Below are 26,213 nucleotides of genomic sequence, written 5' to 3'. Positions count from 1 at the left end.
GACCTGTGGAGACCAGAAGATTTCAGAACGATGCTCATCATGATGCACCACCAGACGATCAGTCACCACAGCGAGATGCTGGACTCGGGTCAGGTCAGAACTCTGGATCCAACAGTCAGAAAGAGACTTTTCAAGAAACATGGATCCATGGAGGCCAAGGAGGAAGACACTGTTGAGCAACAAGAACTCAGAGAAACGGCTGGATGATCCACAAAACGACTGTCGGTCCTCTCCTTCGGTCTGGATCGTACAGAACATCTTTGCTTGTAGTTCTGTTCATATTCTAATTGGACATTTTGAAAGTGGAATAAAATGTGTGAACAGCAGCAAGACTTTCCGTCCGTAAAAGCAACCACAAACCTTTCTGCGTGATCATGAACGTCATCATGGCATAAACGTTCCATGAAAACCTTTATCATCGCCCACGGTGCCCTTTCTGGGAACAATGGCGGCATCCTTGAGTCATCAGACCTTCCTCCCGTCTGCCTGACATGTTCTGGCAGAAGGTTGGTTCTTGGAAATTTGGTAAGTAAAGCTAAAAATCATGCAGTTCAAAGGGATGAAAGTCCAACGATCAGATTGCAGAGAACAACCCTCAGGTTCCAGCTGTTCAGTGAAACTGCTGCATCCGTCACAGATCCTTTGTCATCGTTGCTGTTCCACCAGAGGAACATTTGTTTACGGCCCTCTGGTGAATGTCCTCTGCGTTACATAAACTGTCAGGCCTTCAGTCCCAAGTTTCATCCAGATCAGTCAGATTCTGGAGCAGATTTAATGGTTTTAAATACCTTTTTTTAATGTTTGCATTAAGGGTGAGCATCATGTGATTGGGCAGTATATTTGATGCCTTACTTCAAAAGAAATAAAAAAGTTATTTATTATTATTGTTTTTTTTGTACGTGTAGTTTAGGATTGGATCAGGTGGTTCTGGTCCAAACCATTGACTGTATCAGAGAACTGGAGTGAGAGAGTGTGACGTCAACCAATGTTTACCTCCAGCTCCAACCAAACAAAGTCGCCATTTCTTCGCGATACTGACGCCGCCATTCGAAGCCAGACGTCATCAGTAGGCACTGATTGGTCTGAGTCGGTCTGAGTCATCGTTTCTGGCAACTACTCTGGCCCAATTAGGAGTGAGCTTGTTGGAAGGCCACACCCCTACCACTAGAAAGCAGATCAGGAACCATGTTTGCATGTTTTGTCCACACTGGACCAGGTGGTCTCCTGAACTCAACAGACTTCCTGATGAATCCAACTCTGTTGAGGAGCAAACAGCCCTTCGTTTGGGCTCTTTAACGAGAAGACTCTTAGGATGAAACGGGATGGTGGGAGCATCTCAAACGCCGGGCCATCCACGCAGTGGCTCCCCTGTTAGCTTAAACTCTGATGGCAGAAACCTGAACATTTCTCTGCAGAAGCTGAAGTTCTGCTCAGCTGCTGGTTTGACCTGCAGGATGTTGAAGTAGGCAGGAACGTTGAGATTAAAGCTGGAAAAACCGGAGGTACTAGTGAGGAGGAAGCTGCTCTGCTCAACAACACCTCTATTGTTCTTGGTTACACATTTCAGCAGCATGCAGTGCGGCTCATAATGCAGCTGCAGCATGAGGGGTCCAACCTGAGGGTGAGGAGCCAATGTTGGTCTGGAGTCTGGCTCCAGATCAGTTTGACTTCATATGACGGGAAAGAGCACGGATCAGGAGCTGTGTGAGAAGTTTGACATTAAAGACCGCACAAACATTGCCAAAAAGCTTCAGTCTCCCCTCAGAAACCATAATTCTTCTTTAACCTAAATCCTCATGTTCCAGTTCTCCGCGGTTCTCCTGCCTCTCGTAGAGCCGACGTGTTCATACCAGGCGGTGAGTCTGCTCTGTGAGCTGCAGATCAGTTCTCACAGTCTTACAAAGTCTGGGGTCACATGACCTCAGGGACCTGCTGGGGGTGTACGGCTGCAAAAGGTCTTTTATGTAGACCGCTGCTTGGCTATTAAGAGCTGTGTGTGTTAAAACCAGGATGGGGAGCCAGTGCAGCTGGATTAACAACGGGGTGACGTGTGAAAACTTGGATGATTTCGTTCAAAGCCTTGCAGCAGAGTTCTGGACAACCTGGAGCCGTTCTAAAGAGTTTTTGCTGAAGCGTGTGAAGATGGAGTTGCAGTAATCAAGACTAGATGAAATAAAAGCGTGGATGAGCATCTCCAACTCAGAACGTGACACAACTGGACTTAACTTTTACATCGCATATACGGCACGCTTATTACCTTCAAATTGTGGAATTGATGAACACATTTTGGGCCATATTTGGATTTAGTTTAGTTCTCTGCGTGCTTCATTCGTACCTCCTCCGTGGTTTTAGCGCGGTTCATGTGACATCTGTGAACATTTCACCTCAACTTTTCTCACTATTTGCAGGTAAATTCACGTGTGACCAACTTTCATCCATGCAATATGCACAAAATGTGCGTAGTGGCTGTGTGACAGGTCCTTTCCAAGTTTATTTTGAATTTTCGTAACATTATTCAGTAAATTTTGTCTATTTGTTTTTGTTTTTAACTCATTTGTCCCTCTTTTGTCCTGACAGCAGACCACACACAAACTGATGTAGCTGCCAGGATGATGGAGGAAAATGGAAGTTTATGCGTGGATTTACCTCTGAACTCTTCTGCTTCGTGCGTGAGAACTGCGGCGTCCGTGATGCCTTCAGGAACACGAAAGCCACCATCAGACCAGGTGATGTAAGGACTGACGTCTCACTGTGTCTTGTGATTTGTCCTCCTGCCTCTCCTCACATGAGTCTGAACGTCTCCATATCTGCTCCTTGATTCAGTTGCGTTTATCTGCAGGACAACTGAGTGATGCCGTCAATCACCTCAGTGTTGAGTAAAGCTCTCCGTTTGCAGAAACGTCAATCCAGATCAATGACACCTTCAGTCATCTGACTTGTGTGGGATGGACACAGCTGCAGAGCCAATGAGGAGAGGATGGAGGTGGGCGGGAGGAGCTGGACCATAAAAGCAGCCCACCCCCCCAGCCCTGCTGCTGTGTCTCTGCTGGTCTTCAGCAGCTCTGTCCGTCACATCTTTGGTTTTTCTGACCATGGCCATCGATAAAGCCAAAGTAGCCATCGGCTTTGTGGCGGCGGGGGCCGTGACGCTGACGTTCGGACTTATTTCTGCCTTCACGGGACCGGCTATGATGAGGTACCAGGTCGGGAAGGTGAGTCCCCTGAGGCGGTTTGCAGGTTTGAAACCCAAAAGCGTCCTCCTCCTGCTGCTGCGTGAACCTCAAAAGGTCAAAGGTCACGGATAAAAATGACAAAATAATTGTTCTAAAATGAATTTAAAATGGACAAAAAAGGAGAAAAACTTACAAAAGCAGTAAGATAAGACAAAAAAGTGGTTCCTGGCAAAAAGTTTCAATATTTATTTATTAAAACGGGGAAAATTAAGAATAAAAATGCTGGATTTTAGCCACAGGCTAATTAACACCCGTACTTCCCTAGCAGGTCAATATTATAGAGGAAAAAACAAACTAATTTTAATAACTACTCAAAAGTACATAAGAGGTAAAAGACAATATACAACTGGAAATACTGTATAAAAGTAAACAAATCTATTAATTTAAAATCTTTTTTGATTTAAAATAACAATAAAAACAAAATAATGATAAATAAATACATTAATCATAACCAAAACATCATTATAGAAATTAATCTAATGTACTGACAGTGTCATATATGGTATTATCTTTAAGATTCTTGTTATTTTTAAAGTAATGACTCTAAAAACTGTGTCTGATGAGGATTAATATAACAACATGTTTGTGTGAATGCAACTATTTTATCTGACAAACCTTTTTTTTTTTAAATCTGTCTCATTAACAAACTTTCAACTGGATTCTTTTTTTTCCAAAAATGTCATCAATGTTAACTTTTCATGTGTTTTTACTAACATGGGTTTCTAAATTCTTTCTTTGCTCCAGCTAAAGTTGTACGCTTTTGTGAGATGTTTTGTGGAAACATTGTCACCGCTGCCGCTTCTTTTATCAAACCACCGTGAAAACAGGATCGGTTTCCTCCAAACACTCATTTGCAGAGTCGTAAGAACGGTTTGGATCACTAGTTTGCTTCATATGATCCACGTTTCTCAGCTGCACAGTCTCCCAGTCATCTCATATGAAACCGGAGCCAAATCCTGGCGTCGCTCGTTTCTCTGTGACGGAAAACGCTGAGAGCCCAGAAGACTCCAAACAGATGCAGTGCAGACGAGCAAACACTAGCTTTTTGTAAAAATGTCAAAATGTACTTCTATGAGGAGAAACATCAACTTGTCAAACTGAGACGTGAAAGGAGTTTAGGAAAGGCTGTTGGATTTACGTCAGCAGGCTTCTGCTCTCCAAAGCCTCCAGGCCTGGACCGGGTTTTTGGAGCTGGTGAAGGTTATTCTGGTTTTCTTTCTTTTGAACTTCATCAGACAAAAAAAACTGTGTCCCTTTCCTCTTTTCCTCTCAAGAATGAGTCAAGACAAACACTGGTTTCCCTTCAAAGTGTGGCGATTGAGGATTCTTTTCTCTCCAGAGTCATTTTATTAAACAGGTGAACCTCAGGTTAGAATCTATTTCAGAAAAGATGCTTTTTCCAGCAAATGTTCAGGCGGGAACGGTGAGTTCTGCTTAAAAGTAAAGCTGAAAATCCAGAAGTTACCATGTAAAACATGTTTTTTTTGTCATTTATATGCTTCTTTTTTGTGTTGTTACTTTGCTGTTGTTGTTATTTTTGTTATTGTTTTTATTTGGTTGTTGTTTTTATTTATTTATCTATTTATTTATTTCTCTTTAATTGTTTTTGTTATTTTTGTTCTTCTTTTTATTTTTTATTTTCGTTTTTGTTTTACTTTTACTTTTAATTTTTCTTGCTGCTTTTGTTTTTTTTCTTGGCCATTTTGTTGTTCTTTCCCGTTCTGTTTTTAGTTGTCTCTTTTATTTTTTTGCTCTTTTTCTCCCTTGTTGCTGTTTTTTGTTTTTGTTGTGAGCTGAACTTCTTGAAATAACTATAATCTGTACTTTTGCATTGCCCCATGGATCATATATATATATATTCCCTGACTAAAGGTTACTATGGGAGCATCATGACATCCACCTTAGAGGAATTGTGAAACTGTTATTATAGTGGCAGACCTAGAAAAGTCTGTTTGTCACATGACCTATGGTCACTGAAGGTCATAAATGAGTTATATTACCGAGATATTGACAGCTGAGTTTGGTGGATTTCATTGTGCGGCAGATCGAGCTGAAAGGATTTACTCATTCAAAGTCATTTACAGTGTTGATTATTTTTTATTGTAGGTGTTAAGTTTCCAACATTGACTTATCTTTATGACACTATCAAGCAGCAGTTGACGTTCTCCATTTATCAGATAAGAAACTGTGGCGCAGATCATAATATGATTGCACCTGTTTTTATGTAAAAAAGCAAACAGCTAAAGCAAACATTTATCTTTGTCAGCTATATCACGAGGGGCTATCGCCGCTGCAAAAGTCTAAACTGCATCAGCTTCTCATAAATGTGGCTAATGTTTAATCTGTGAAGTAGCAGAAATGCTAATCAAATGTTATAAAGTAAAACACACTTATGTTGTGTTGATGTAGTAGTAAAAAAAAAGCTTACTTAAAAAAGTTGTAGTATAATACTAAGCCTACACAATAATTTTTTTAAACAGGGCCATTGTTGGTTTATTTTAATTTAAATAATTTGTGGAAAACTTTATTTATTGTAAAAAAAATATTTTTTTTAATCTTTTTTAACAAAACAAAAAAAAGAATAATAATAATAACTGGCTGTCCAGGATGTGTTTCCATTTAAATCTTCTAAAAATTCCAAAAATTATCTAACTTGTATCAGATGAACGACATTTCCCAGAGTTCCTCGCGCGTCGAAAGCGTCACCACTAATAGACTTTAAATGGGGCAACAACATCAGAAGGTCGGCAACGGTGATCAAAGGAGTAAACCGGTGCAGAAGTGGACTTTGGGTGACCATGAAAGTGTGCAGGTGGTGCTGAAGGTGGAGAAGCAGAGAAGCTAGCTCGCTGGTGCCGCTCGGCTGAAGTTTGGACGTAAACAAAGCGCGGTTCTGCCGAACTGTCACTGTCATGGGCGTAAATAAAGCCAGGCTGACAGCCGGCTTCATCGTGGCGGGTGTGTTGATGGTGTTTTTCGGAACCGTTCTGGTTTTTGTGGGTCCGATCATCATCGACGACCAGGTGGAGAAGGTAAGCGGAACCACCGAACCGCCAAAGTACTTCGAATTTATTTAGAAGTGCGAAGAAAATCTTCACGTCTGTAAATAAAAGCATCGATAAAGTGCAATTTAGGTGTAGAAATGTTGTAAAAAATATTTTCAAAAATTATTTTATTACGAGAAATGTCAGATAAACACAAAAAAATTCACGTTATTTTCTAAAATGCTATTGTAAAATGAATGAGGCAACCCCCAAAATACGGTCAAATCTGCTGACCCTCCACTAACGGAAATGGAAGATACCAAGATAAAAGTGACAGAAATGGGACGAAACCTAAATTACTGTCGCAGAAGTCATGAACACGCGGATGTTTTCCAAATAAGATCCAAATTCCTGGTTCTGTTTTCTGATGCATCGCTGCCGGAGATAACTTATCTCTGTTCAAACGCATAGATATGATTAAAGGGGTAGAAACGTGCGGGATGTCCCAGTTTTGTGGCTCACTTCTTTTCCCGCTTTTTATTCTCTCGGGACCGGGACAGACCTCAGTTCGAATAATGACTCCGACCGTTTTTAGGCCGATTCAAATCCAATTCTTGATAGAATAATTAGAAAAAATACGAAGATAGACCTAAAAACTGACCTTAAAACTGCTGAAAGGGTTTAGCCCTGACACATGTTCTCACACTTAATCAAATTCATTGAATTGTCTTCATTTCTTTTATTCAAATGTCTTGACATTAAACCGAAATGTGCAAATCCAGACGATTCAATAGATTCTGGATTCAGAACCAAAAATGCTTTTTTCCCCCTTTTTTAATTTTTACTTTGTATTTTTTGTTTCTGTCAGAACACGATGATCGACCCGAAGAACGACATGTCCTACACCATGTGGAAGGACCTGCCCGTGCCCTTCTTCATGTCTGTCTACTTCTTCAACGTCCTGAACCCTGAGGAGGTCCTGAAAGGAGAGAAGCCCATGGTGGAGCAGAGGGGCCCCTATGTGTACAGGTGCGCCGGGACGGGACGCTCCACGCCTGTGTCCCTGTTGCACCAACACGTCCATCCAGCTCCGTCCATCGTTCAGAAACAGGCTGTGGAAGCCGCGTCACACATTTTCCACGTATGGCGTTACGTTCTTTCGTGAGCCAAGCGTGTTTTCTGCGTTCGTCGATGTGCACAGATGTCCGTCGAGGGTTTTGTCCAATGAATTCGGTTTTAGGTTGTTAAAAATTTTAGGTCAGTGTAAAGTTATGCGTTTACGCGTATTTGACGTAGCCTATACTCAAGTATTACGTAAATCTTTACGCGGTTGCGTGAGATTTTTCGTGAAATGCAGACGCAAATTTGTGTCTTTCCACGACGGTTCTACATTTGTCTGATGGACTTTTCACGCATGAACCACCAATGTATAACTTTAATATCGCGTTTCCGCGCACATATCGGGTTCAAATTACGTTATTGATTCACGAATCGCATATAAATTGCATTTAAACAGCACAATTTTAACACATGGTTCAAGTTCTCGTTTAGTTTAGGTGTTTTTTTTTTCCGTGCTTTATTCGTACTTCTTCTGTGGGTCATTCCTGATCTGTGAAAATTTCACGCAAAGACCAACTTTTTTTACTTTTTCCACGTAAGAAAAAGCACCAGTGCAATATGTGTGACATCACCCTAAGAAGACGTAACATTACTGTAAAGATCTAGATCTGCAAATCCAGAATCATACGGGCTGTAAATTTATGTCAAGTCTGAGGCTCCAACCCGAAAGCCTTGAAAAGATATGAAATCAAATATATCGGCTCCACTTCTCCTCTGCACCAAGGTCAAGGTCGTGATGACGTCTGTGACCGGAGGCTTTGGTCAAACCCAGGAAGAAATCCAAAGTCTGACAGAAACTGGTGCTGCTGCTTGAAGGTTTCTGTCCTCTGAATCTACATAGAGGTGGTGGGCCTTTCTGCCAGCGCTCTGATCTGTGGAGGTCGTGTGGTTTTGGTGGACCTCCTTGGTTCTTTGATCAGCAGAAACCGCATTAGATTGTTCAGCTTAGAAACGTTGAAAGGCTGAGAAAGAGGCAGCCTGGAACCTCTCAGGAACCAACGTCTTTCCTGAAAACCAGGAGTTTCCTTTGTGTTTTCCAGGAAGCGCTGCCAGAAAGAGAACATCACGTTTCACCCCAACTACACAGTGTCCTACAGAGAATACCGGACCTACTACTTCGAGCCGTCCATGTCTGTGGGGAACGAGTCTGACCTGGTCACGGTTCCCAACATGCTGGTTCTGGTGAGGCCCGGGCGACCGCTGGACGTCTCCCAAATTTGTGCGGTTGGTTCCTCACGCTCGGCTGTGTTTTGCAGAGTGCCGCCGTGATGATGGAGAACCTGCCCTACGCCCTGCGTCTGCTGATCAGCGCCACCTTCAAGACCTTCAAAGAGGGTCCCTTCCTGACCAAGACGGTGGGGGAGCTGATGTGGGGCTATGACAGCAAACTGGTGGACTTCCTAAACCAGTACTTGCCCGGCATGCTTCCCTCCTCCGGGAAGTTTGGACTCTTCGCCGAGGTGAGGGGTTCTCCACGAGATTCAGCTGAGGGACAGAGACTCCGGGGTAACTTTCCCTTTTTAAAACCAGTTTCTTTAAATGGGGCAGAACTTTGTCTAAAAAGGAACACGTGTGAGGAAGTGTGACTGCAGAGATCAGCATTTGCTCAGAACACGAGACCAAGATTTTGGTTGAAGGTTTCACAGACGAGTCCAAAATGGGAATATAGGTTTGGTCGCTTCAAAGTGGGCGGGGCATCTCAGACCAAAACACTCCTGTCAGGCAGCAGAGACGCGAGTGATCAGGATCAGTCTATAACTCATGAATGACAATTGAACCATAACAAATATTCATGTTTAACCCTTGTGCTGTCCTATGGGGTCCAGGTGACCCTACGCTTCCATTGAGGTGTTCTCCCTACCATGACAAAGGTGGATAAAGGTGGAAAGATTTCATGTAATCCATGGACACCAGTGAAGATCACAAATCATTGAAGAAAAAAGGTTCAGAGCACTGTCTAGTGGGTCTAGATGACCCCACTCCCAATGTTACAGTGCCTAAGACAGCACAAGGGTTACAAGACAAACACCTTTAAACGGGACGATTGACTTAAACGGATGGGAGCTGCTGTTCCTTCTGAAAACCTTTTCTCCGTACAGGACCTCAAAGTCCCTCTCCGATCTATTTGAAAAAGCGTTCCCAGTCGTCTTTTCATTAGAATTATGCCGATTTTAGCCAAACTCCGTAAACCTGTGTCGTTTTCTAGGACATAGTTTCTGCAGAGCGGCAGGAGTTCAGTGGGCGGGACCAGAACGGAGCGGAGCAGGGGGCTTTCTATGTCACAAATACGATCTTTATAAAGAAACTTTTGGTCTGATTCACAGCGATTTGAATAAAGAAATACTCAGTAAATGCAGTTTTAAGCTTAATTTGAACATTTCTGTCTTCCATCATCAGAAAAATGCAGCAGGAACACGTTAAAAACAGGATTTTCAGTGGAAGTTGTGACTTTTAAACGTTTCTGTCGTGCTTTCAGTTCAATAACTCCAACACCGGCCTGTTCACCATCAACACGGGGAAAGACGACATCAGGAAGGTCCACAGAGTCGACTCCTGGAACGGTTTGACCCAGGTGAGGTGTCGGCGCCACCCGTCTCCCTGTCATGTGACCCATCTGACTGTCCCCCCTTCAACAGCTGAGCTACTGGAGGACCCCCCAGTGCAACATGATCAACGGCACAGCCGGACAGATGTGGCCTCCCTTCATGACCAAAGAGAGCACCTTACCCTTCTACAGCCCCGACGCCTGCAGGTGAACCGCCTTCCTGCCCCGCAGCCTCCCGCCTCAGCCTGACGTTGTCACTTCCTGTTCCTGCTCAGATCCTTGGAGCTGGTTTACCAGCGCACAGGCGAGATGCTGGGGATCCCCCTGTATAGGTTCGTGGCGCCAAGGACCATGTTTGCCAACGGGTCGCAGTACGAGCCCAACCAGGGGTTCTGCCCCTGCAGGCAGTCGGGTCTTCTGAACGTCAGCAGCTGCCGCCACAGTGAGTTGGCGCACGCCGGCGCCCCAAAGGTCGTCTTTACATTTAGGTCCCGCACGCTCTGGAAGGTCAACAAATATTTACTCTGAACTTGTCACGTGTGTGCTGCGCTCAAAACGTGGCTGATGATCTCCTGCACCCTCAGGATGAAGTAATCTGATTACTCTGTCAGAGAAACTGGAGTTTCTGCTCCTCCAGCTCCGAGCTAAGGAGTTAGTTTTTATAATCTGGGTTTTTCATTTGATCAAGCAGATTCGTCATGACAATGTGTCTAAAAAACCAGAATCAACCCTGATCTGAACGCGGTTCTCCGTCCGATCATCCGGGGTCAGATCCTCGCCGTTTTCAGGTTCCTCTCTTCTCTCCAGACTCTCCGGTCTTCATCTCCCATCCCCACTTCTTCAACGCCGACCCAGTGCTGCAGGACTACGTGCTGGGTCTGAATCCCACCGAGGAGGAACACGGCCTCTTCATCGACATCCACCCGGTGAGCACCCCCCCCCCCCCCCCCCCTCCTCCTTTCGCCGTCAAAGCTGCTGGATTCCTTCTGTTGGGTGTGCAGAAGCTCACAGGGGTTTGATGCCTTTCAGATGTTTGGTAGCGTCAGACGCTCCAGCAGAAGGAGGTCTCATGAGGTGGGGTGGTGGGGGTGGGGGGGTTAATGTTCTTGATGGCGTTCTGGACCGAGCATCTTAGTCCGGCGTCGTCCAAGAACTTGTGTCCTTTGCTCAGAGCGTGAGGCGTCCGCGATGGAACGCGTCTGGTCCCGGCGCCGCTCCCTGAGTTGCACGGGGGGAGGGGGTGGGGGGCATGCAGCTGAGACGTCCGACGGTTTCGATGCTCCGCCTGTTGATGTGAAGCAGTTAACCCAACAGAACGCTGTTACCAAACGGCGCCGCCTCCTTACGTAACAGCCCGCTGCCCCTTATCGCTCGCGCCACAGCCGATAAGGTAATTGGAAGCTGCGATAAGGTTCCGTAATGAGGGCCGTTCATAGCGCGGCTCTGGATAAGGAGCCGGCGTGTGCAGATCGAAGCTCAGGAGAGGTTCCTTCAGTCCGCCCTCACGCCCACTCACTCACTCGCTCACTCACTCAATCGGGACGATCCAGGAAACACATTTGCATGATGGGAAAACGGAAACCCGCACATCTCAAATCCAACTGCCACACAATTATCTGAGTGACTGACTGTAGTGTGAGCGTAGACGTAGAAATAAAGTCACTTAAGAAGAAGAAAAAGAAAAGTGGAGTCTGAAAGAAGAATGGAAATAACCCGATAATCTCAGCTGGGAGCTTCTCCAGAAAGCTGATCTGCAGATTCGACTCCTCCTGCAGGCGAATCTTCAGCTCCTTTGTGGTTTTTAAAAAATACCAAACCGTTTTTCACTAAACGGGATGAGAAAGAGCTTCTTTGAATTTTAGAAATGTTCTGTTGCAGAAACCGCTCAGCCTTATAAGCCACGACAAAATATAATAAAGAAAAAATTCAGACTTTTCTAACGGCAGACATGTTTTTAAAAATCCATTTATTTTTCCTGTTAAAATGTATTTAGAGGACTGAAAATGTGGTTTTTACCTTAAAACTTTGACATTTAAAATCCCTATTTAGCACAAAAACATATTTTTAACATTAAGATCTGATTAAACCTGATTTACCAAAAGGAATTGATTCATTTTTTTATCCATGAGGAATTTTATACGGAAACATTGTATTCGATTAAAAAAATGTAATGTGTTCAATTAAAAAACAAAACAAAGTTTTTTAAAACAAATTTTATCGTGAATGTAAAAACAAAGGCGTGATCTTAGTTGTAATTTCTTTCCGTGTTTCTGGTTCTATTTTAAGCCACAGTGTGTCCGTGTTATAGACATGATTTTTAATTTTTTTTAATACTAAACATAAATCTTTTAAATTTTTACTGCTGTTAAAACCAAATTATTCTTAACATCTGCATTTAAAACCAAATTCATTCATTTTTTCAAATGCTTTTAGTTTTATCAGCCTAAGAAATGAAAATTCTCTTTTCTTTTAGATGAAAATAATTTTCCGAGTTTCTTTGTTTATTCAGTAAATCCTGTTTTCCTTCATCCGAAGCTGCACGGAGAACCGCCTGCAGCTGCATTCCTCCTCCTGATCCTGAGCCACTCGTGTCCGCTTTGGACGGGATTAACTGTCCATCAGAACCGCATATGGACCCAATCTGCTCCGTGGCTGCCATTCAGAGCCTCTTTGGGCTGTCATTTTCCTGTCAGCTACACCCTTTATGGCGAGTTTTCTGGCGTCTTCTGACCATTTGCTGAACTTCAGGGAGAAGGAGCCAAAAGCCTCGTCAGTGTGGCTCAGAACCGTCCGAACATCTGCCTCCCATCAGACTGTTGGGTTGATGCCACCTAACCCGGTTTTCTGACGGACTCGGTCCTCCTGCAGCGACGCACAGAGTTTGGCGGTGGGGGTGGAGCCTGCATCTCAGGAGAGCGTCGTCCCAAAGCCCATCCGGGCTGAAGCCCGATTCGAGTCTTTCCAAACGTCTCGTCCTGAAATGATCCCACACAATCCTGCTTATGATGTTTTTCTACCGTCTGAATCTGAATCTGTAGACCGTTCGTCCCTGAAAACCTCCGACCTGAAGCTTCAGCAAATGTCAAATGTCAGTTTTCTATAATCAATGATTAGAGGAAATGCAGAGACATGGCAGTGAAACGCATCCACACATCATTAGGAGGAAAAAAGATGTCTTCATTGTTAAACAGGAAGTGGAATCCTGGACGTTTTGCAAAGTCGAAGAAAAAGCGATTAATGTATCCAAAAAAAAAAAAAACTAAAAAGAAAAAAACGTTTCCTTAAATCCAACAACTTTTCAAAATCCAGAGAAGCTGGGAGGAATTCCTGTGCAGCAACCAGGATAAACGGATAGAAGAGGAGGATTTTCCCTCCACGGGTTCATTCTCAGGCGTCTGTCAAAGCTTGATTGAACAGAAAGATTTGAGCATCAGAGGCAGATCTCCTCTCATGGAGGATCTTTATTTACACTCTTTGGGACGAACCACTGCTGCTCTCCTCAGAAACGATTCAACTTTAGGTTTGGTTTTCCTGGTCCAGGACCAGGGTCCGTTTGGATGTATTCAGACTGAAAATTACGCCTTTTTCTGGTAAAATGTCAACTTTATTCTCATAATTGTACGTCTTTAGTCTAGTAAGATTTCGAATTTCCTTTTTCATCATTTCATAACTTTATTCCAATAGTTGTATGACTTTGTTCTCATGTCTATTTTTTTCTTTTATTGTCGCTCTAAAACATGAAACAGAATTTGTGAAAGTAGTTTTGTTTGGAGTTTTCGACTCCTGATCTTCTTAAAGAAAAGACCTGAAGACTCCAGTCTGCTCCTCATCTTCATCATCGGTCATCATCAGTAATGTAGACTTGGGTTGGGCCGCCTGCTCTGACGTTTGCCGTTGAGAAGGAATGGCAGGACAGGGATTTGAACAGAAACTGTGCGTCTTTAGCAGATGTGACAGAGGAAGAGTGGCTGCTCTGGGAATCAGACCTGCTTCCCTCACGCCTCCTGCAGCCTTGAGGCCTGGACGGCCTGCAGCTGATAGAAGTTCAAGATGCGTCTTTGTTCCCATTGTTGGATCTCACAGCTTTATTGCAGCTTGATGGTGGAACCAAACCATAAAAAGAAGCTTCCTAACCTGAGAATTTCCTTCTTTTGTTGTTTTTAAAAACTGTTTGGAGACTTTCAAAGAAGGTCTGATAATCTGCGGGTTTGTGTTCTGGCAGCTGACGGGCGTTCCTCTGAACGTGTCCATCCGCCTGCAGCTCAACCTCTACATTAAAAGCGTTTCAGGAATCACGTGAGGATTATTTCCAACTTTCTCATGAATTGTGTTTCCTCTAATTCAAAGCCGGTGACAATTTCCTGCTTTTCTTGCACCTTTGTGTGTGTTTTTGTGTGTGTTTTTGTCATTCTTTCAGTGAAACTGGTAAGATTTCTGAGGTGGTGATGCCGCTGCTGTGGTTCGAGGAGGTAAGATGCAGCACAAAGATTTAGCCTGGTTTATAAATGTTATTTCAGTCCTTTCTATACATATTTTTTAGCCAGTTGGCGTCACTTTAAATCACTTTTGTTATATATTTTTTAGCTGTCTTCAGAATTCTGCCAAATCCTCATTTTCATTGAAGCATTAAAGAAATAATGACAGATGTAAAAACAGATTTAGCATCTTCTTTTTAAAAAAAAAATAGATTTTTGGGAAAATAATCGACACGTTAAGAGAGTTTTGACTATTATTCTCCTTCTAGAATAAACAATAAATCCTCTGGAGAGACTTTAATTTCCTTAGAAGTGATAAAAACTTTTAACTTTTGAAATCTTTTATTTTGAAAAAATGTCACTTTAAAGGATATAGATCCACTATTCTAGAGCAGTTCTCCTGTTTAAAGTCCATCACTTTAAAAGTGTTCCTTTTAAAGTGTGTTTTTAATCACTTTAATCATTAATCAAGTTTAAACAGTTTGGATGTTTTTTTTAAATATAAAGTCGTTTCCTGTGGTTGAAAACAGCTGGGCAAAGACGCAGCCGTTTGGATTTCCTGTTGGACCGCAGGTCGCGGATGTTTGTGGTTCTTCGTGAAGTCACGCAGCAAAGACTTTTCTGTAGAGGAACTTCCTGCTTTTTTAGGCAGAACAGTTTTTTCCTGCGTCGTTTGCAGTTTGTCTCTGAAAGACGGCGAGTCAGCTGACAGGGAAAAAGGTTTGGGAGGAGCGAACGGGACGGGTTCAGGTGAAAGATCAGGATCAGAAGTTCTGTCTGTAGAGGAGGCAGAAGATCAGCTGCTGTAGGAGGAAATGAAGTTCACCTGTTGAGAAAAAAAAGTCAATTTATCAGCTTCTGAGTTTTATTTACCTCTTTTCTTTCATTTCCTTTTTCAGTTTTACTTATGTGTGTTTGTGCACACACACACACACACGTAAACTTTAGTTTGTTTACTTGTGTTTGTGTCGATAAAGGTTTTGAAAACTGCTGACTGTGCGTTCCTGTCGCCAACAGAGCGGCTACATCGATGGACCGGTCCTCAACACGTTCCGCACCAACCTGGTGGTCCTCCCGACCGTCATGGAGTACATGCAGTACCTCCTCATCGCGCTCGGCCTCGTCACCGTCGTCGTGGCGTCCGTGGTCCATCACAAAGTGAAGGTATGGCGCCCAGCGCGACACACTGTTCCGTCTGCATGATGCCGCGGGAGCATGTCCTTGCGAGAATGGTAGGAGAGGGAGCAGGAAGGATTCGAACCCTCAGCCCGCTGGCCAGAAAACACAGAACCCGTCTGCTGGTTCTGCTCTGGTTCCGGCTGAGGCTTCGGAGGTAGATCATCTCATCGTGATCCACCAATAAAAACTGAAATATTTAAAAAGAAATTCTGTCGCTCCTGCCCCCCTCCCCCACCCACCCCCTCCCCGCCTTTAACCAGAGCTCTGAACTCTAACTGACAGACCATCAGAGGTAAAGTCCAAACCGTCATCCACCTGCTCCCCCTTTTTAATGAGGGGGGGCTCCTTTCGCTGCCGGACGCCGGTGACGTCTTGCTGGTTTCCTTCAGCCTCCAACGGTCTTCTGCTCTTTTTGGTTCCGTCCAAAAACCCTGGTGGGAGTCTTTCTCCTGCCGTCAGAGAGCGACCACGCCGCTCTTATCGCCGTCTCGTGTGCGCGTTGGGTAACAGTCTCTTTACAACGCCATAAACCAAGAAGTCAAGGTCTAGCGGAGAGCGGCGTGGGATCTCGGTGTTCTTGTCGCTTCGTCACGGTAACGGCTGGTGTTTGTTTGCAGAGGTCTTCCAACCCCGTGGAGGTCTTCAGTGTCACGGAAAACCCCGGGGTTCGTAAACCAGCCCGTCCTGATCCAAACCCAAACGAATCCATACAAATATCTAATGTTCTGATTCTCATCAAGAAACATTTCTGCAGAAAAAAATATGATTTATTGCAAAATCAGGGATTTCTGGGACCAGATTGGACTCGAAACTTCTAACGGGAACTTTGATGAATGCATGTTGGAAACGGTGATCATGGAGATGTTTGAAAATGTTTCTCAACAGAAGCTGCACGAGAAAGGAAGGTAGGGTTTGTAAACACATTCAGAACCAATCAGCTGGAAGAGGGATCATTGAGTTTCAGCTCAGACGAAGGGCTTCATGAAGCTAAACCGACTGATCTGTGATTCAGAGAAGTCGCAGAACCGATATAAAGGCAGAGACCAGCAGAACCTGTGGGACTGGGTCCAGGTCCCAAAGTCTCCAAACCCTTAAAGGGTTTAGATCCTGCTTTTCCTAAACCTCTCAGAGTAAGACTGTGTCCATATGTATGATAATCTATCACCTTTGGTGCATTTTAGGACGAAGGGTCCTTTTTGCAGCTAATTTTCCTATCCGGTAGTAAGCTCCGCCTTTCCCTTCTTGTGGGTCCCGCCCATTTCATGATGTCATCCTAGAGTCGGCCTCGGCAGCGTGTCTCCTTTTCACCAACGAAAACAAAGGACATCTGAACTTCACAGAGATGGATGTGCATCTTGTTCATGAAAGCGTCCAACCAATCGGTGTGTCTGTTATCCCTGGGGGCGGAGCTGGAAGGGGTTTCCCTCACTTTGTGACATCACACTGTGAGAACCCACTTGTTTTGTGGATTGGGCTTAAAGGGATACTCAGAAATGCGTGAATGGATCAAATACCACTTTGGTTTTTTTGTGAGGAATGAACTTTATAAAAAACTTAAAACCTAAAAAGTTTTTAAGAAAATTATTTAAAAAAATAAGGTAAAAAAAACCCAGAAAAGGTTGATTTTACATGATATATGCCCTTTGGACTACGTAGACAGCAGGCATGCGACGCACCTTCAAGAACGCACTGAACACGGATTCACAAAGCACTTTTCGCATACGGTGTTGACACAGGCCTGACGCTAACCGGTACTTGGACCTTCAACTGGAAGATATTTGGTGGGAAATGTCGTAGTGGTGCAAATCTGGTGGATGTCGCTCCAGACTTTTCCTTCCACTGCGCCATCCCGATACACGAAAGACTTGGTGTTATGGAATTCCAGCCGGAAACAAACCGCAATTATTAATTTCAAAAGGGACGCCATTCATACATCACTACCAAATCCAAGTCCCTGATTGGCCAAAGTTCAACAGGTTTAACTTTCAACGTGCGTTTTATGCATAGACATGCATAGACATGCATAGACGTGAGAGTTTTGAACGCAGAAGCCCAAAACGCACTTTTATGTTGACCCTACATAGGTTTTTCATTGGAAGTGGCCACTTTAACGCTAGAAAAATTAAAATTAAGAAGAAGCCCCTCCCTGCTGGTCCAGTGTGAACACTATGGGCTAAATGTCTTGAATGTCGATTGACCGGTATGTCTGTAGCCTGTGAAGATATACACATGTGAAGACAGATTCAGCTCTTTGAATTTGGGCCTATGGACCTCTACATGATCTAGAGAGATTTTTTCAGATTTATCTCAGAGATCTCAGAAAAATCTCAGAGATTTTTTACCTTTTTCTTTTTGATGACGGGACGTGTTCTGTTGTCTGACAGATCCAAAGATTAAAATATCCATTTTACTGTAGCTTGATGTGAGGCTTGATGTAATTTAAAAGTAATTGAACCCCTTAGGACCACTAAAGGCGATAGAACTGAAATGATACACCTACCACATACACAACAATGGTACGTTCCACTTTCATGACGTTCCTTAAGGTGTCCAAACGAGCCTCAAAAGAATTTGAAGGTACATCTGGGCTCCCCTTAAGATTCACCTGCTCCTTTCTACGGACCCGGACCACCCACAAACACTTAGCAGCCGTTCGGGTCGTGGGACCAAGGCTTAAGTTTGAGTTTAAAGTCTGAATCGGACGTCTGTGATCAGTTTTCAGATCCTGTCTAATAAGTTTTGTCTTCCTTCTTCTTATCATCAATTTCTTCCTCATCAGATCAGTTACTGAACTTACCAATCACATGTCCTCCAAATTAACTGCATGACTGACCCGTTACCGAGCCAGATCATGCATGAGTACCGACCCCTCCCCCGTGACAGACGAGTGTTGTGCTTGGCTCATGTGTAAGGCAATGTGGTCGTGTTCTAGGCCTCGGCTCACGGGCAGGTAAAGGGCACTCACGGCTATGACACTCGGGAGAAAAGTTTGAGTGCTGCAGGTGGGTCCACACTTGAAGACATACACACAACACAACGGTTTGGGTGGGGCGGGCCCAACCCCGGTCCCTGCCTTCTACCACCCAGCCTTTCCTGTTCCAAACTGTTGGGATTATCTGGATCAGGTGGTTCTGATTGGCTGAACACGCGGTCCAGGTACTCATCAGCAAACAGGGTTGGGCGGGGGTATGTGGGGGTAGATCTGGAGGAGCGGGGTTGGGCCCCCCCCCGGGGGAAATTTTCATGTTTAATTGACCCTCTTCGTTGTCTAACACGAATTTCTTGTAATTGTTGAAACGTCAAAGTTTGAGAGGAACTTAAGTTTAGATAAAAGCAAACATTTTGTACGAAAGACGACTAAAGTTTTGGTTGTAGGTCCTGGAAGCCCCCCCCCCCCACGACAGACCCCTCAGCCATCAGTGAAGTTTATTTTGATGATTTTTTTACTTCTTGCTGTTTGGATTTGTTCAAGTGTTTGTTGTTTGTCCTGACCTGTTTTTTGAGTACAGAAGATCATAAAGGTAAGGTCATAAGCCGGTACCTGATTGGGTCAGGTCCGGAGTTGGTCCAGAGTTGGTCAGGTCCCGAGTCAGTACCTGATTTTCTTCCTAGTCCGTCAGGTCCTGAGTGGGTCCTTGATTATGTCCCAAGTAAAGTTGAGTAAAATCCACTTTTTTGAGCAGTTTTTGAAATGATGAGAAACCCTGACCTGCATTCTCTGAGGGAATCGATTATGAAGTACAGGAGGGTTTTATGTTGAAGAGAATTCAGGTCTTTTCTGCCTTCAGAAATAGGAAAGAGCAGGAATTTTCAAAGTAAAAGGAACTTCTTTTGTTTAGGATGTTTTTAAGTCACGGTGGGTTTTGACGTCACGGTGGGTTTTGGCGTCACGGTGGGCTTCCGCTCCGGTGCATCAGCAGAAGCTGAGCAGTTTTTTTCTGGTGTTACAGAGAAATGAGGCTGACGGCGCCTCCAGCCGACGCTCTGGGACAGACGAGCGGACCCCTCTGCTGCAGGACGACACAAACACAGCCAGCTGATGGACACGTCTTGAAGAAACGCCATTTTTAAGGAAAAGCGGAGCTCGCCTTTTAGATGTTTGCAGACTTTCCTGGTCGTGTCATTTCAGGTGGAAAACGTGATTTCACTTTCATTTTAGACAAATGTTGCTTTTAACAAGGGAGACATCAAATCATTGCCAAAGAGTCAGTATCTTCCGCCGCGGTGCCTTCAGGGGAGTCGACGTTTGTCCGAACTCCAGCATGTTTGTAAATATTTCACACTCCCAATTTTAGAGGCGGAGCCACTGCTGTTTGTTTACTGCGGCGTTCAGCCGTCCGTGGAAATGCATGTTTGGTGTTGCACACCTACTCGCTGTAAAACGATAAAGAAGCGGAAGTTTAAACGAAACCCGTTTGAGTGTCTTTTATACGGAGGCGGGCTTCTGGGTCCTCTACCTTCAGCTCAGACTCTGACTCATCTGGAGGCTCCGCCCACTCAATTGTTTCCTTGAAAATGACTGTTTTTAAGTCTACGGCGCTGAAATGGCGTCTTCCACAGACGTCTGGATCCATATTGGAGATATAGGGACCAGTATCAGCCGTGTGAGCGTCACCTTTGACCTATGTGAAGGGCGCCGCCTTGAGTCTGAATCTGGACGCCACAGTTTTTCAGCTTCCAGACGACTCCAGCTCCAGAATCGACTGGATTCTGGGACCAGAGGCAGGACTTTCATTTTATCCCTGTGGTGAAACAACAATAAAGAATCCTGAATTGATTTCTGCTTTTTACTGTTTACAAACCTCAATAATCTCATCCAGATGATCATCATCCTGCAGCATCACCATGGTAACCGTGCTGTCCGGTAAACATTCATTCACTGTGGTCCCCTGTTTTGCTGTACAACTAAACCCACACTAAGCTCCGCCTACTCTAGTGAGTGGGTGTGTCCCTGATGGTGCCTCTGCCCCTCAAAAACTCCTTTCATTTGTAAAAACAGTCCCCCCCCCCCCCCCATTTCATCTTCAGTTTCCTGCTTAGACCTGTGCAGGGTCACCGTGGGGCACCCAGGACAGGCACCTGTCAATCACAAGCCAATTGTTTACATCGTTAAGGTTTTACAGATTCACTTCAAACCGTGACAAAAAACTGATGGAGGCAAAAAATCTAGACATGTACCTCAAAGACGAGATTTTCTTTGAAGCATTTAGGATTTGTATTAAGTAGTTAGACGTTTTGTTTCATAAACCATTTTTGGAAACATTTTTGACCTTCTCTCTTTTGTACAGCTTTTATTTTAATTTCTATGAACATTTTTGCTTTGCATCCTGGTAATTAGATCGTTCTTCCCCTGGGCGCTCAGAAAGAGAAGGCGAGAACCGTCCTTTGTCCCAGACGCAGCAGTGAAGATCTAAATCTGTAAATGAGCAGATCGGTTGAAGGTTTCCCTGAGGCTGAGAAACTCCCACCTGATCCATGTTCTCATCACCTTGAGGTCTTATTTAAATGTTCTCTTGATGGTGCAGCAGGTCCAGAAACGATCCTCCTTGACTTATATGTCCCGGTTCCCCGTAAACCTGCAGCTGATCTGATTTGGTTCCGTTTGGTCCATTCAGGTGAAAGACTTTAGAAGTTAGCGATTCTCTGTTTAAGCAGTAGATGGCGCCAGATGCTAAGTTCTGAGTCGACTTAGAGCTAAAGGAGGTTTCAGACTCATGGAGACTTTGTTCCTTTTCCTAAACGTTTCCTCCAACATGGATGAAACTCAAAGTTCTCCTTCATGTTTCCCTGCAGCTGGGATGAGAGGAGACGGGACCAAAGTTCAGATTCTGGAGCAGAACTTTCTGTTTCAAATGAGATTATATCTATTTGTCCAAAAACGTTAACTCATTTTAGACGTTTTTCCAGAGTTTCTGGAGAAAATGGATCTAATGAGAGCTGGAGATCAATTAAAGGAGGAAAGATTTTTTATTCCTACTTACTTTTATCTTAATATGTTTAAAACCTTTTTAGAAGAAAAAGTTCTTTGACCCTTTAACCCTTGTGCTATCTTAGATGACCCCCCCCCCTTCCATTGACGTGTTCTCCCTACCATGACAAAGGTGGATAAAGGTGGAAAGATTTCATGTAATCCATGGACACCAGTGAAGATCACAAATCATTGAAGAAAAAAGGTTCAGAGCACTGTCTAGTGGGTCTAGATGACCCAACTCCCAATGTTATAGTACCTAGGATAGAACAAGGGTTAAAAGGAGAACGTCTTTGTGAGTTCTGACTGTCAGATGAAACATTAGTCGCATGAAGAAGGAAATGCAGACGCAAGTCAGCGATGAATTTCAGCAACAAACTGTATTTCACACACACACACACACACACAACAATTTCCATCGTTTAACTATTGACTACAGGTGCACATGTAATTGTTTGTTGTTTAATCATTGTTAACAAACTTGAGTTCAATAAAGTTTTTTTGTAGCCTGAAGAAGGGAACATTAAACAAACATTCTGTTCAACAACAGATAAACCGATTAAAGGGATCCAGAAGAAGTTTTGTGATTTTTCCCCCAGGAGTGGAAGGTGGGGGCCAGGCTCCGCCTCTCACTTGGAACCACACCCCCGGACAGAACGGGGTTCCTCATGGAGGCGGAAAAATGCGCCTCAGAAGCAAAAGGTCAGCAGATATGATTCTAATTTGAAGGAAACCTTAAATATGAAGTTTCACATGTAACCATGTTTGTGGAAAACATTGGTTTGCTATGGTCAAGCATGGCGGTGGAGGGCTGATGATGCGGGCTTGTTTTGGCAGCCAGAGAACTGCAGCAAATCAAAGACCAATGTTTTTGCTTTGGGGGAACCTGTCCAGCAGCTCTGAAACCACACGGAGAGGCCGGTCACATCAAACAGGAAGTGGCAGGTGAGTCTCACCTGTCCGACCACGCGTGTGTCAAACAGCAGGTTCTGTTGTGTTCTGGAGCCAAACTGCCGTCTGGTGACGAGCAAATCCTCACAACTGGAGGGGCTTTGTTTTCCGCTCCACTATATTTGGGTCCTCTATATTTAGCCGTCCGGTGATCCGCCTGCTGCGGAGCGAGCTCTGCTGCTCACATGGCCCAAACGCCGCCGGTAATCCTGCCCAACAGGTGCTGGCTCTGCTCGCCGTTTCCACGCAGCCCTAGCCCTGGAAGATGGTTGGGTGGCCTAGAAACGACTGACCGTCACATCCATGGAGGAATCAACAGGAGGTGCTGGCAAACGTCTCCGGGACGCAGTTGGCGCTGTCCACGTGGGCGGGAGGAGGAGCGCACGGCGCCGCAGGATCCACGGCGCTGGAAACGACCGTCTCCATCCGGCTGCCGCGAATGCTCCCCTGAAAAACGAGACGAGGCGTAGAAACACCTGAGCACACCTGAAAGCAGCGCCTGACCACAGAGCAGCTGTGAGCTTCTGCCGCAGAGAAACATGCAGATATTTGTAGGAAACGCTGGATTTTTCTGGCCGCTAAATGCTGGCGCCCAAAATGAACAAACAAAACAAAAAAAGTATATTTTATCAAATTAACTTTAAAGCCCAGAAGGAAACAGTTCTTGGTTCCCCAGGTCTGAAGACATGCAAAAGAAGAAGAGCTACACCTTTTCATGAAGACCTGCCATCCAGGGGGCGGAGCTAAAACATTTAAGGGGGGCAAGAGGGGAGGCAGCGGAATGGGAGAGCGTTGCAAGATAAAGGATCTAAAATATGTATTTTTTTAATATTGCACAGCTGTTTATTCGTTTTTTCTGTTAATTTCCTTATTTGGTGTTTTCATTGTTTAATTGCTTTCATTGATTTTATTGTTGTTATTGTTTCGTTATTGTATCCTATTTAGTGATTTTATTTACATTTGATTTATGTTCAGCACTCTTGTTGCCTCTCTTTTATGAGAGCTCTACTAATAATACATTGATTGATTGTTTCTAATGTAAAGCCGTAGCAATAAAGAAGCTTATATTGATAATTTTATCAACAGTGATGCTAATGTTGGCTAAAAAAAATTGGGGGGGGGGCAAAGCTTTTTGCTGAGAGGGCAGCTCCCCTCCCCTGTTCCCCCGTAGCTCCGCCCCTGGTGGGCATCACACTTTGGGTTCTACTCCCACAGTACCGTGCAGATGGTCAGCTCAAATATGTCATCAGGTCTTAATAATAATAATAAAACAAGAAATGTCTTCAGAAATAGAATCTAAAAGATTTGCTTTATTTATCTGCTCTCGTTTTCTTATTTGTGACCATATTTAGGTATTTTAGAGAAATATTTCAAGATGTTCTTGTATCCTTGTTTCTGATGAAATCACTGTGAATCAGGAGCAGACGGAAAAGATTGTTTTTGTGACGTTTTTTGCTCCGAGCTCTCAGCAATGGCGAGGGGTGGGGGGTGGGGCTGCCCCTCACAAGCAGTCCCGCCCACAACTCGGAGGCCGATCTCTAATGAATGCTCGCCGCTCTGCAGAAACTATGTCCTAGAAATAGTTTTTGAGTTGCAGTTTTCTGAGTCAGTATTTCTCCCGATTTGCTGAGTCATCCTGCAGACGCTGTAAATGAGGAGGAAGACCTTCAGCAGGTGCACTGTTACGCAGTAAGAGCTCCGCCCACATTTACAGAAACAAATGATGACCCGGCGGAGAGAATTTTGCCGCAAATGATGCTCCGTACGTCCCCGTTTCCGCATGAGCGCTCCTCTGTCTGCATTGAAAACAGGATCAACAGGATGAGAGCGCCGTCGAGGTCTCATCTGGCCGCTCACCTCCCGCCTGAGCAGCAGATGAGGCGGGAAAAGCGGTTCTGGGACCCACCTGGGTTTGCAGACACCGGGGAGATTTGAGCTCCAGCTCCTCTTTGGCGGCGCTGGAGGAGCAGCAACAAAACACCTGCTGGAAACCTGCTCTGAACCTGGTGAAGGCAGAGATTACACAGGGTGAACGGCGAGACAAACGCCAGCACGCCATTTGGCGAGGGCACAGCCGGCGCACCTGCTGTTGAGGCAGTAGTAGATGATGGGGTTGTACATGGTGGAGCTCATGGCGAGCCACATGACGGCCAGGTACACCTGCTGGATGTAGAGCTGCTCGAAGAGCTCGGGGAAGAACTGGTGCAGCAGGAAGTAGACGTGATACGGCAGCCAGCAGACGGCGAAAGTGCACACCACCACGATCATCATCTTCACCACCTGACGGGAGAGACGGGATTCAAACCTGCGCCCCGGAGCAAGAGTCCGTCATACTTCAAGGCGGTTCACATCACTTTGCGCTTGGCGACCAGCTGCTGTCTGTAGTGTTCCGACGAGTCGCCGGGGATCTTACTCGCCCAGAGGGTGACGGCGACGGTGATGTACGCCCATCCCATGATGCACAGGGGCAGGAAGTAAATCAGCAGAGCCACGGATACATAGTAGCTGAAAGGAAAATCGAAACAAAGCAGCCAAGAGGAAACCATCATGAAGGACGAGACGCCCAACTTTCACAGAAAGAGCCGTCGGGTCAAAGGTCAATGTTTGTCAGGATGAGCTTTAAAAGTCAGACCAAACAAGAAAAAATTAACCGCCCCGTCCTCGCCGCCCCCTTTGACCCCCCCCCTCACAGGGTAAATAACTGCTATACGCCACATCTCTCCCCCTTCTGCCCCCACAGCCCTGTCAGATCTGAACGTGACAAGTTTGTAAAACAAAATGAAAAGCACTTTATTTCTCAAAAAGACGGTTTTCTTGTGGGTTTTATCTCCATAGCAGCCATTTTATATTCAGTTGTCTGTTTTTTTGTTAACCACGCCCACATTCCTAATTTGTTCATATCATATGTCACATGGTTTCATTCAGCTTGAGAACAACGATTCACGTGTTACATTTTCTTAATGTTCTGGTACGAGAAGCTACAAGAAAACGCCACTTTTATGAGTTCGCCACAAACTCTACAAACTTTAAAGTCAACGTTTATTCCCCAAGTAACATCCCAATGAAGCTCAGAAAGTTAGGGGGCGGTAGATCAAAATCCTTAAGACGAGTTTAAATTTGCAGAAGCCGATTGGCGGATTGTAAAATAAATAAATAAAATGAAATAAAAATGACCATTTAAATTCAAGATGGCGGCCTTTTTCCTGAGGTCAAAGGTCGACAAAACTTCCATTGTGGTTGCAGACTAGGCCTTGTAGAGCGTGTGGGACATTTTGTGAAGATCGCTGTAGCTTGTGTCAAATTGTGATAAAATGCCAAAAATGTCAAATATTTTACACTTTACCACTAAGCTTTAGGTCCTGTGGCCATCCCATAATAATTTTCATTATCCCCGACATGTGCATTTTGGCTTTATTAGTCGATTCTGAAGATATTTTTTTAACCCTATAAGAGATTTTGGCCCCCTTCATTTTTCTTTTGATGGTTTGTCCCGCTGTGATGTCATCAGTTATTTGGGGGCGGGGTCATCCACTCTGTCCAGAGTTCATCTCCACCGGGGACTGCAGCATGCAGATTTTGTTTTGTTTGAGTTTAGAGTTTGTGGCGGGGGTTGAATTTTTGCTCAAAGGTGCAGAAAGAAAGAACAAAACCAAAAATAATCCAAATTTAATTTTTTTTTTCAAAACTAGGGAACAAAACAACAACAAAATATTAAAGAAAAGCAAAAACAAAAGAAAAAAACAACACAAAACAAAATAA

The 26,213-nt window shown here is 44.4% G+C and overlaps 2 protein-coding genes across 6 annotated transcripts in view; one reads left to right on the top strand and one right to left on the bottom strand.

Moving 5' to 3' along the window:
* Positions 1-3,031: 3,031 nt before the first annotated feature.
* scarb1 (scavenger receptor class B member 1) lies at positions 3,032-20,312 on the top strand. Of its 4 annotated transcripts, none has more exons than XM_004074477.4 (14): positions 3,032-3,212; positions 7,086-7,246; positions 8,377-8,518; positions 8,593-8,796; positions 9,813-9,908; positions 9,973-10,088; positions 10,157-10,323; positions 10,689-10,807; positions 14,104-14,177; positions 14,299-14,350; positions 15,374-15,520; positions 16,153-16,200; positions 18,468-18,537; positions 19,486-20,312. In XM_004074477.4, the coding sequence occupies exons 1-14, from the start codon at positions 3,093-3,095 to the stop codon at positions 19,491-19,493; spliced, it is 1,524 nt and encodes a 507-aa protein (XP_004074525.1). In that variant the 5' UTR covers positions 3,032-3,092; the 3' UTR covers positions 19,494-20,312. The 4 variants fall into 4 exon arrangements, with proteins under 4 accessions (XP_004074525.1, XP_011479718.1, XP_011479720.1 ...); XM_011481416.2 differs by lacking the exon at positions 3,032-3,212 and adding an exon at positions 5,917-6,265; XM_011481418.2 differs by lacking the exons at positions 3,032-3,212; positions 16,153-16,200 and adding an exon at positions 5,917-6,265.
* A 1,552-nt stretch (positions 20,313-21,864) lies between these two features.
* The window catches only part of tacr1b (substance-P receptor-like), a 10,502-nt gene continuing 6,153 nt past the window's right edge, over positions 21,865-26,213 (bottom strand). Inside the window, exons 4-7 of one of the 2 annotated variants that reach the window (XM_011481385.3) lie at positions 24,809-24,959; positions 24,538-24,734; positions 24,361-24,457; positions 21,865-22,901 (exon numbers count right to left, since the gene is read on the bottom strand). In XM_011481385.3, the coding sequence (XP_011479687.1) occupies positions 22,767-22,901; positions 24,361-24,457; positions 24,538-24,734; positions 24,809-24,959 (580 nt within the window). In that variant the 3' untranslated portion in view covers positions 21,865-22,766. Of the gene's footprint in view, positions 22,902-24,267; positions 24,458-24,537; positions 24,735-24,808; positions 24,960-26,213 lie in introns of those variants that run through there. The other variant, NM_001278894.1, reaches the window with a different exon arrangement.

This window comes from Oryzias latipes, chromosome 12 (assembly GCF_002234675.1).
Source record: "Oryzias latipes chromosome 12, ASM223467v1".
NCBI lineage: Eukaryota > Metazoa > Chordata > Actinopteri > Beloniformes > Adrianichthyidae > Oryzias > Oryzias latipes.
The sequence above is the reverse complement of the archived record's forward strand: the minus strand, read 5'-3'. Positions and strand labels throughout refer to the sequence as shown.

What these genes read in the sequence shown, in the direction of transcription:
- scarb1 (XM_004074477.4), top strand. Translation starts at nt 3,093, where the DNA reads ATGGCCATCGATAAAGCCAAAGTAGCCATCGGCTTTGTGGCGGCGGGG. An exon ending in TCTTCATCGACATCCACCCG is followed by an intron (nt 10,808 to 14,103) that starts GTGAGCACCCCC and finishes GTGTTCTGGCAG; the next exon opens with CTGACGGGCGTTCCTCTGAA. An exon ending in TGGTCCATCACAAAGTGAAG is followed by an intron (nt 15,521 to 16,152) that starts GTATGGCGCCCA and finishes GTTTGTTTGCAG; the next exon opens with AGGTCTTCCAACCCCGTGGA.